The sequence below is a fragment of the Spinacia oleracea genome, chromosome 2 (assembly GCF_020520425.1).
Source record: "Spinacia oleracea cultivar Varoflay chromosome 2, BTI_SOV_V1, whole genome shotgun sequence".
NCBI lineage: Eukaryota > Viridiplantae > Streptophyta > Magnoliopsida > Caryophyllales > Amaranthaceae > Spinacia > Spinacia oleracea.
Window position 1 is genome coordinate 90821059 of NC_079488.1, and position 11616 is coordinate 90832674.

At 34.0% G+C, this 11616-nt stretch overlaps 1 protein-coding gene across 1 annotated transcript; it reads right to left on the minus strand.

Moving 5' to 3' along the window:
• Positions 1 to 4837: 4837 nt before the first annotated feature.
• On the minus strand, positions 4838 to 11380 carry LOC110775255 (iron-sulfur assembly protein IscA-like 1, mitochondrial). Its single transcript, XM_021979862.2, has 3 exons — positions 11067 to 11380; positions 6117 to 6234; positions 4838 to 5223 (listed from the first exon to the last, which is right to left on the minus strand). Exons 1-3 carry the CDS (start codon positions 11251 to 11253, stop codon positions 5118 to 5120), a joined length of 411 nt encoding a protein of 136 aa, XP_021835554.1. The 5' UTR covers positions 11254 to 11380; the 3' UTR covers positions 4838 to 5117.
• Positions 11381 to 11616: the final 236 nt, after the last annotated feature.

Consider the following 11616-nt stretch of genomic DNA (forward strand, 5'->3'; position numbering starts at 1 on the left):
TAATTTGATAGCAAGTTAGTTTGGTAAAATAGTTTGTCATTGGGACATAAACTAGCTAGAAAATAAATTAACTTAAAATTTTAGTTGACATGACAAGCTAATTTAACAATTAGCTTACCATTGAGGATGCTCTAATATTTAATGTTTTAAAACTTGTAAAGATAAAATAGAATTACTACATTTGTGCAAATTAGCCACAATCACAATACAAAGTTTAAATGGGGTAGGTGGGACTCGAACCTAAGACCTATTATATAAAATCGAATCACTAATTGATTGGGTTAGGCTATTAAAAAAAAAAAAAGTAATTGTGTGTACGTGCTAGATCATTAAATTGTTCTATTCGATTGTTAGATCATATATATGTGTTTTATAATTTTTTTGAACCCTCCTTCAATCATGGACCAATTCAAGGACAATCGCCCAAAATTCCAAAAGATAACTAGGTTCGATTCACAAGGGTGGGAGAGGATTTTGTAAAAGAGGAGTATCTCATATATTTCTTCCGTTTACTTTTAATTGCAATATTTATCTAAAACGACAATTCGTTACGACATTATTATTTATGGTAATTTTTCACTATAAAGTGCTCATATTCATTTCACCTTACTACCCTAATTAATTAGCACTTGTTGATAGCCTAGCGTCGAACCCAAGTCTAGAGAATATTATTAGGCTTCTTTATTCATTAGACCATTCTACTTTTGTGATATTTAACTGCTTATTAATTTATTTAAACTCAGCCAACAGGGTGTGCACGTGTCTACCCACGGTACACAATCTACACACTGCATCTGCCCCTTGGACCCGACCCAAAGTCCTAAAGCCAGGTTTCAACATACACCCAACTCCACATAAACTAAAAACCATAGCGGCGGAAAAGAAATACTTCGCACTACTTCGTAGTCAAATGATGTGGTGTTTGAATGAAGTCGAGTACTCTTACAACTTACAAGATACGGAATACACAAAATAAGCATACATCACGGCATCAATCAAAACAATTGGGTGTCAAATGTAGTGTAAACAGATTACTACTCTCTCCGTATTTATTTAAGAGATACACTTGTCCGGACAGGGGTATTAAGAAAAAGAATTGAATGAAATAAAGTAATAAAACAAGTGGGATTGAGTAGATATTTTAATAAGAAAAACAAGTGGGGACCATGTCATTTTAGAGAGTGGAGGTGGGGGGTGGGGTGTAGATATATTATTTAATTAGATAGTGGGATCGATAAGTTACTAAAAATGGCAAGTGTATCTCTTAAATAAATACAGCCGGAAAAGGCAGGTGTATCCCTTAAATAAATACATAGGGAGTATTAGCTTTACTTAGCTTCTCTTACAGTTAAATTACTTAAATAATCAACCAACCTTTCTTTCTTTTTTTTAATAAAAAAAGTCCAAACAGTGACTTTCTCATATTACAATCAATACCTAGTATTTAAAAAGGAAAATCAACTCAATTTTAATGACACGTAAGCAACACCATTTTGAAAACACGTGGCAGACACATAATCATCACCACTTAGAAGACACGTGGCCAATACTACATAATCAATTCTTCATGTAATACATAATAAGTCACCTCAACATTTCATCATTCCCTTTCCAATGTTAGTTTAACCGTTTAGAACAATTTGGTGCGAAACCTCATGTATACTTGGCAATTGAAACATAGTTTTTCAATCCAAGAAACAACAATCGTGAATTTCTTAGCATATTGAAGATTTGTGGATTTCTTTGGTTTAATCCAAAGAATACATATGCTTAGCTTAGTTACTCTGTACTAGCATATTTCTCTTATTCTCACTTTTTTTAAAAATCCCTTGGATAAAAGCTATACTTCTAAACTAGAATGTATTTGTGGTCTTGTGGGAGCTCATAATATATTCCATAAAAGTAATCCTTCCACCCAATATATCTTCACAATTTTAGTTTGTCCACGTACTATAAAAATTATTATTGAAAGTTTTTAGTGAAATATTATACATTTAGGCTGTGTTCTATTCACCTGATTTTCACTTATTTTTCCTGAACTTATCTTATATGAACTTAACTGAACTTATCTGAACTTATTAGATCTTATCAAAACTTATTTTAGTTATAAATTGTACTTGGCCAACCCTTATTTTTCCTGAACTTATCTTATCTGAACTTATCTGAACTTATTTTTCCTGAAATAAGTGAAAATAAGGTGAACAGAACAGGGCCTAAACCTTTATCGTTTTGGTATGTCAATTTACCATTTTTTTAATTGAGTTTCCTAAAATATAGCCCGTGCGTAGAACGGACCAAAAGCTAGTTTTGATAAACTATGTCCAATTTTTGATATATAAAGCCGCCTTAAGCTGTATTTCATGAATTTTAGTTTTTTACAAATAAGACACAAGGGCGATAATAATTACAAAAGGGGAAGATATTCGAACCTAAAACCTATTGTATCAGTCCACTAGGCCGTGCTCTCATTGGAACTCCTTCCGTATAAAATTAATTGGTACACTTTCTATAATTGGACGTTTTTTTTTTTTTATTAATTGGTGCTTATGGAAAATTCTCCCCGTATTTTATAATTTTTTCTTACCCCAAGTGACTCACTAGTAATATTTTATCTTTATTTTTGTTTTTTATTTCCTTTAAATACTTTAATACCCCTACTAACTTTTATTCCCTCCGTTCCTTTTTGTTTGTTACGTTTGACTTTTGCACGTTTATTAACGTATAATAAATTATTTTTTTCTTTTTTATTAAAAATATAAACCCAACTAAAACATCAATCCACTAATAATTACAACAACCAATAAGATTGTTTCATTTATCAAAATGAACCAATAATGAAAAAAGTACACAGATTGCTAACTTAATATACTTGGGAAATTGTAAAAAAAATTAATGAGTTGAAAAAATTGGACCAATTACAATAAAAAGTTGACACAAAAAATGACAATATAATAAGTTTATAAAAGGAAATATTCTCCAACGTAACAAGCATTATGAAACACCCTAAAAGAAATACGTAACAAACAAAAAGAAACGGAGGGAGTAACTTTTATTACAATTGTTTGTTCTCCCACTTAATAAAATCAAATTAAATCACATTCATTAAATTCCGTGACGGTCAAAATGCACCAAATAATTTTATACGGACAGAATATTTCGATATTCTTAAGATGACAAACAACCATTATTCTCTTGTTTTTTGTTTTTTCAGATGTACTAAAAATAATATTGACTACAAAATAGATCCGACGCACTAGCATATTCCAAAGCATAATATTAATATGGGATTTTCCTTAAAGAAAAGAGTAATTAGACCAACAGACAGCCTGACATAAGTTACAATCGAGAGGCAAGATATAGTGAAATTTTAGTTGCATGCATTTTGAAATGATAATGACTAATCGGAAGGTGTTGGCTACGTAAATTAATCATTGGTTCATTCCTAAACATCTGATGACCCAATATGCACCCTACTCAGTACTCACTACTGACTACTGACTACTGACTACTGAGTAGTGAGCACTGGACCAGCCATAACATGCACCACTATGCATGGCTGTATGTATGATGTATCAGTCAGCCAAGTTGTTAATACTATGTCTTCTTCCTGTTTTACCACTTTCACGTCTCATTTGGAAATTGGAACCCGATGATAAATGGTGAAAATATGAATAATCTAAATGTTATTTGGCAAGAAAAATACTCTCTTTGTATTTTTTTAGGGGTCATAATTACTACTTAAGCCGTATTTTATTACGGAGTACAAGTTACATGTTCTTTTTTAGTAACTTTTACACCAACTTTCCAATTCTTTATTACGGAGTATTTCCTACTTCCAATATAAACATAAACAATTGTTTTTAAGTAACTTTTACACTCTGCTTCCCGTTTTTTTTTTTTTTTTTTTATCAACTACCCCACTTACTTCATTACGGAGTCTTATATAACATTCAATCAAAGTCTCTTCCGGTCAACATGTAACCCCTACAAAAATACGGAGGGAGTAACATCATAACGTCTATGCTAATGCAACTTTATCTTAAACTTGTTGATTTTCCTCATAAATTTACATTCTCAACCAATACCACTCCCAGGACAAATGGTACAGATAATGAAAACTTATGAAACAAAAAGTGATAATTTTGAATGGACTGTAATTACCATGGAAAATAAGTTAAATCCCGTACAATACACAAATGTGACTAAATATTGTTTTAAGAAACAGGAAGCCCCCTTAGAGGGCAACCGTAACATACTGAAACAATTGGTTTTTTCAGGGTCATTCGAACTTAATAAAATTACATGGAAATAAAATTTGATGAATACTTAAGAAAATAAACCCAGTATATTTAATGTTGTTTTACTATTACTAATTTAAAATGACTAAATTCGTGCAACTAATACTTCATTGTCGTACTTTATCAATCTCGGCTTTTGTTTTATATGTTGAGATAAATCTAAAATTATATACGAAGTATATTCTATATCGAAAAAAGTAGTGTATAAAATACAAATTAGATTAGTAGAGTAAGTCGTAAATTATCAATGTTTAAAATATTAATATATATATATTCGTGCATCACACGGGCTTAAAACTAGTCAATGGTATATAAAAGTGTACCGTGATCAAGACTAGTGTTACATATGTAGTATTTCACTAACCCTGAATGAATAATGATCCAAATTGCGTGAATTGGCTAACAAAGCATTATAGTAGTACATGCATGATGCATGGTACAATGTTACACACTCACACTTGTTTGTGTAATTTAAGAAAACTTTGTAGGAAATAGAATCAACCTCTGAAAATCACTGGCATTATGACTTGACAACATAATAAGAAATCCACTCCACCAATAAATAAACTAAACAGGATCACCAAAAAAAACTCATGGAAGAAACTCATGTACAACATGATATCTTATTGTTTTATTTACAATAATCTTAGCTTCACATAACCACCAAAAGAATGTACATATACATTACTTGAACATCTAAAAGACACAGTTTTCTCCTTTTGTTGCTCACTTGCCATAATATTCTTTTTTAAGGTTAAAACAAACAGCCGAACTGAGTAAATTGAGTAAATTACCAAAAAGCAGTTAATCATTAATGATCTAGCCGCGCCCTTGTTTAGAAGCTTCTGAACTGCTAGTTGTCATGAATGATTCTCCACATCCACATTGCCCTTTAGAATTTGGATTTATGAAAATGAATTCTGACCTGCAAAAATGTAAAAAAGGAATAAAAAACGCTACTATCAACGAAGTGAGAGAATGGGCACGCATTACAAACTAAATACTTCGTATACGTAGTATTTTTTTTTTAATAGAAAAAGAAAAAACTAATCCAAGTATTACACAACTTGCATACTACAAAAAGGAAGATGGTCATTTTTATAAAATTCAGTTCATTCCCCATATAAAAGCTCCGGATACACTAGTGATAGAACGAGGCAAGTCAAGTAGGAGCTTCCTCGAGGTCGCACATGCAAGGATCTCATTTAGGCATAGAGAAAGGTGTTTGTAATACAACATCAGCATCCAAAATCAGTTCTACTAAAGCAAGGTCTGGTGAGGTGTAATTGTATGCAAGTCCTGCAGTCCTACAGCCCAAACCCTGCTAGTCAACAAATATTACACTTTTTTCTAAATACCTACTACAGAGTATATATTTACATCCTCTTCGTCAAGGAAAAAGAGGAAAGCCTATTTCTGTAAGTATTGGATACACTTTTTTTAATGTTGGACCAAGAGTGGAAGTCTGCATACCATTTCATACAACAATATTACTAATAGTCAAATAACAGTAACAGCAATAGCAACAATAATGACACTAAACCGAGAAGGTCTAAACAGCAACAACAATAATAATGGCATCAACAATAACACTAAAATTGAGAAGAGGTGTGTATCTAATAGAGATTAGAAAGTTTGTTGATCAACCTTATCGACAAGGATGAGTGGTACCAGTTTGTCCATTTTAATTTGACTAAAACTAAACAGAAAGTATCAAAGTTGATGCGTCTTAGCATACCATAAAAACCATGTATGAAAATGCATTGTAGATCACTACTCAGCCAGTTGACTAACACTTAAAAGTTAAAACAAACGCACCTGAGTTTGTCATCAACAAAATCCATTTTCGTGCCTATGACATGCATTAGGGCTTTCGGTTCAATAAGGATCTTGACTCCCTTGTCCTCAATGAGCTCATCGAACTTCCCCTTTTCATCTGGACATTAAGATCATAGAGATAAAAAATCTTTCAGATAATTAAACTCAACAAGACTTGTTTTAGATTCAAATTTTACAGTTACAAATAATTGTCATAATAATCAGCAACAGGACATTATAGTGTTCTGCTACCTTGTTTGTACTAAACTATTCTGTAGCTAACATTTTGACATTTGTGTTGCGCATTAACACAAGCACAAAAGTCAAAAAAATCATTACATAGAAGATGACAATTAGACAACTGTGAGCTGTGGACACAAAACTTACAATGTCAGTGTAGTTACATCTGATTGATGGCAAACAAGATGTTAGCATGTCTTAATGTTAAAGGGGCAGTTGAAATGCTTCAGCCAACTACAAATATATAAAAAAGAGCTTAACATAAAGTCATGGAGACCTATTGCAATGTATATGTTTCCAATTCATATCCAATGAATTAACAAAAAAATTTCTTGAATTTGGCTATTTAAAAAGGAATTGGCGCAAATCAAAACAATGGAAGATGATAGTGTATAAATGATGCAGATAATAGAATTGGACATCAAACAGGGGGTAATGTACTTGATGTCGGGATGCGTATGGAAATGCATATCTAGGCCTCCCTAGTTACTAAACAGGAGATTGTGAAAATTGATCCTGGATCTAATGGAAAATTGTGGACTCGAATTCAATTTCTCGGTATGTATATTCAATTTGGAAACCTACGAAGTTCTTTATTTAAGCCCTGATCAATGAACCTCCAAATGCAGTGACTGTATACATCCCCTCATTTCCATCCCACTCAATTCTTCATGTACTTAAAATCCCATCTTTGGCTCTTTCTTCACTGAATCATATAGATCGATCTAGCTATGATGGAACTTATACCCTGCCTGCTAAATCACATAAAATTTTTAAAAAAGCTCCATATATTCGTATATGATCTAAACTCAAAGTAAATAAAAGTCATTTTCAATGGCCAAAATTAACACAAGAACAAAGGAACGATGTATAAAGTAAAATCCCTTGCAAGGGTATATATAGTAATATACATCAATTATAACATATATATGAAACACAAATTACAAGGCTTTATATACGACAACCCCTTTATTTATGTCTACACCAGAAAATAAGAATCTTAATCTCCCTAACTACTTAGGGCCTTTTTGGTAAGGGTTTTTAACAGAGGAAAAGGAAGTTCAACATTATCCCTTTGACCATGTTTTTAACTCCTTCAGTCCCTCACTCCCACTTGCCTTAGTGGGTTATGACCCCCCCCCCCCCCCCCCGGCCCCAGCAGACTAAAATTTCCACAAAGAAACATTGAAATATATATTAAGATAATGAAGAATCACCCGAGGCAATCCTAACCAGCTAACCCCATGATTCCATGAACAACACCTTTCTATCGTCACAACCACCACCACACTTAATAGCCAAGACAACTGCCAACACTCCCACCTTCATCAACCACCACACTTTGAGCTTCAAGCTCCAACACCATGTCCCAACCTCTTCACGAAAACCAAAACACCCACGGTACACCCTCTCTAAAAAAAACAGAGTAGCAACAGATGCTCGAAGTTTACCACTTGCAGTAACACCCCACATCACCACTGGCTTTAACCGCCCAATTCGCCAGTACCACCTTCATCAACAGATAAAGCATGTCCACCCTAAAATTTACTAGTCCAATAATAAGGAAAAGCTTCACTGGTCCAATGCATGACCATGAACTAAATATGGTTGAATTAAAGCGATATCTAACGCTTAATAGATAGGATTTGAACAGGAAAAAACCATCTTTACAATTCATTTACTAATAGGAGGAGGATGATGGTGATGATAGGGAAAGAGGATAATAATGATGGTGATGGGGAAAGGGGATGATGATGGCCACAATGAAGGTAGAGAAGGAAGAAGAGAGTTTGAATAGAAAAGACCATAGTCCAAGGATGGTGTGAATTACATTCCTTTATTTATGAAATGCCAAAAACAAAAATTGAACTACATTCCCCAATTGAACCAAACGTAGGATACAAAACCCTTTCTAAATAATTTACTCCAAAACCATAACTTATAAGTTAAGATTTTCTAGATCAATGATTAATTTTCTCCTTAATAAGGTTAAATCATCTTCCAGCAAAAATTTCCTTACAACAGGCTTTTAAACAATTATAAATCTAGCAGTACACCAGAATAGATCACTAAGTTTAAACCAGTAGTAATTCATATTTGCTGACAGGGAACATCAGAAACATCTATAGTTCTATACTAAGATTCAAATAGCACATGGACATTTATTTTCTTTAAATGGAAACTACAAGCAAATTATCCAATTTGAACACAACATTGTCTATCTATTCACATTTCACAAATTCATGAAGTGGACAAACTTTAAGGTGGAGTATGATTTTTTATTAATGATATTCCAATAAGCTGTCAGGGATACACAAATAGCTTGCATACGTTCAACTGCAATGATGCTTTACATGGAATGATATTACAGCCACTTGTAAACCAATCTATATTGTAACCTGCACTATAATAATATTACTGAAATAATGGATATGCAGAATCCAACAATTGCACAACATCTTTTAAATTATTTTTGCTATAAACTTTCTCCAAGAAAATTTAACACTTTTGCCTCTACTTGTAAAACGTATGCAGTCCCTTCAGAAAAGAAAAAAAAAAACCCAGTTATATGCAGTCAGGTAACTGCCGCCTTTTTTACTAATGTATATCAAGCTATTTCCCTGCTTGACCGAATGCTATCATAAGCTACTATACTACTTTGATGGATTGATTCTACTATTTCATCGAGATTCAAAAAAAAAATCAGTTAGAAGGAACTCTTTTAGTATAAACCCACGTTCCACATATTATTCTTTAACTACTACTCACTCCGTCCCAGATTAGTTGTTACACTTTCCTTTTTCGTCCGTCCCAGATTAGTTGTTACACTTCTAAATTGGAATGACCCCACAATTATTATATTGTCTCTCTCTTTCCACTAAATTTTTTTTGGTCCCCACACCCTCTCTCATTCAATTAAAAAAATACCCCACTAACTCCTATCACATCTACTTTTTCAATAAAATAACAATTGATAACCAAACAACCACTTATCACCTAAAACTTTGCGCAAAGGTAAGTGTAACAACTAATCTGGGACGGAGGGAGTAATACTTCTACTCAAAGGAAAAACCTAAAATACGTGTACCCTACAGATAGCCACTTTGTACTATCATAAAATCTCAGATTATAAGCCATTGCTTGCCCACAATAAAATGAAACCTCAAGTATATGGGCTATAAACTACTATCCTCTAGTCTCCACCACAGTCAAAAGAACCTAATACGTTGTAATAGTTCACAAAAAACTCAACCCCTTCCTCCGGGACAAGTAAAATAATGCTACAGCAATTAAACCAAAAAAAAACAAGATCATGTATAACCAAGATACCTACATGGCTATATCCATATAGAAGCTATGTAATTCCAATTCTTACATCTGCGCTGTAATCACAAGGTATACAAACATTCTTAGCATACAGGGTTACCTCTACCGTTGAATAAAGCCTAAAGCTATTCCCGCCCCTTTTCCCACATCTCCACTTTATAATAAGTAAGTAGTTACGCTAGTATCCGTGAAATAGGAAGACCTATGCTCATTGGGTATATGCACCAGGAAATTAACCTTGCAAACATAAGTTAGCATCTTCAATTGTAGAATTCCTCTTAATTCTCACCATTAGATCTGGTTATCGGGCGGGGCGGGTCAGGGTCGGTGCGGGTTAAAAGAGGGTCGGGTATTGAAAGGGTCATTTTTAGCGGGTCGATAATGGGCGGGTCAAAACGGGTCGCGGGTCAATAGCGGGTCATTAGTGGGCGGGTCAATAAACGAGCAATGAAAAATGAAAAACAAAATAGCCATGTGCAAGTACAAGTAAATACGAAGCTATACACGTAATTTTTTGTATCATTACTATTTTATTTTTCAAAATAATTGTAGTATAAGTTTGACCATATAATGACCCTGTCCAATAAAGGCCCTGTCCAATAGGAGCCCTGCCCAATAAAAGCCCTATTAACTTGACCCTAACCCTATATCCATTGGACTACCCTGTCCAATAACCAGGTCTACTCACCATACTTCGTACTTTTCCCCTTATTTTCGTGGAGTGAAAATTTGAAGTTCTTCAGTTCCAAAAATCAGGAAACTAATAAACAACAGCTCCAGCCACTACTAGCAAGCCGTTAAGTTTACAAATCAACTTTCCGAACTGCTCGTTACCCATTTTGTGCAACTAGACGCACAATTCCATCAAGAACAATTATTAGCAGTCCTTTTAGAGTTCCAAATATGCATTCTACGTCAATTAGGACTATCAGTAAGGGAAACAAACAAATCCACAATACATACTTCGACCCAATTTAGTGTTTGACAAAGAAAATCAATCCCAATTCCAAAAACTCATTTCTTAGTTTCTTAATGTTTCATCAACAAATTCATCATCCTTCCATCAAAAAAAACAAAAAAAAAACAAATTCATCATCCAAAAATTTCAGCACACAAGTCCCAGCCATTTTTACTAGTAAATACAATCCACATATAAGAGAGCAAATGAAACATAAACCATCCAACCCTAACATAAATCCCTGTTGCCAAAAAAAAAAAAAAACATAAATCCCAATTTCAAATGGTATTTTCTAATTGCCGATCAATCAAATCAAAAAAATTCAGCCGTAAACGATTACATACAGTATTAGATTGAAAACTGGTAGGAATAAAAATTAAAATCTTCAGTAAAATAGCCACGATAAACGAGAGAAGAAAGAGTACCGGCGTAGTTGAGGGTGTAAGACAAGCCGTTGCAGCCGCGAGCCTTGACGCCGAGGCGGAGGAAAGAGCGCTGGCGTTGTTGCAGGAGCTGCTGTATGCGGGTGGCGGCGGCGTCGGACAAGCTCAGAGCTTGGCGGCGGATGGTTGGGCCGGCTTTCTCCGCGGCTTTAGCTAGAAATGCTGCCATCTTTTTGTGGATTTCTTGGTTGGGAGGACACGATCATACGAGGGGAAGGTTGTGTCTGCCACAAGCTTCTCTTTTTTTTTTGGACAGAAATACACGAAATTATACTCTCGATCCCAAACTTTTGCCTCTTTTGTTTTCGGTGATTCCAAATCAACAAGGGGCGTTTGGTTGGTCGGGGTGGTATGAGTTTGGAACTTTATTCTTAATTTCATATGTTTTGTTTGATTTAATTTGGGATGAATTTTTTTTCTTTTGTTTGATACCTTGAGTAAAGATATGAGCCATATCCACCTCCCCTTGGGGGTTTGAGGTATGGGTTTAAAACTCTAAAAATTTCCAACCAAACAAATGGTATGGGTTTAA

What these genes read in the sequence shown, in the direction of transcription:
- LOC110775255 (XM_021979862.2), bottom strand. Translation starts at nt 11,253, where the DNA reads ATGGCAGCATTTCTAGCTAAAGCCGCGGAGAAAGCCGGCCCAACCATC. An exon ending in TTACACCCTCAACTACGCCG is followed by an intron (nt 6,235 to 11,066) that starts GTACTCTTTCTT and finishes CTTAATGTCCAG; the next exon opens with ATGAAAAGGGGAAGTTCGAT. An exon ending in TTTGTTGATGACAAACTCAG is followed by an intron (nt 5,224 to 6,116) that starts GTGCGTTTGTTT and finishes ACATTTTTGCAG; the next exon opens with GTCAGAATTCATTTTCATAA.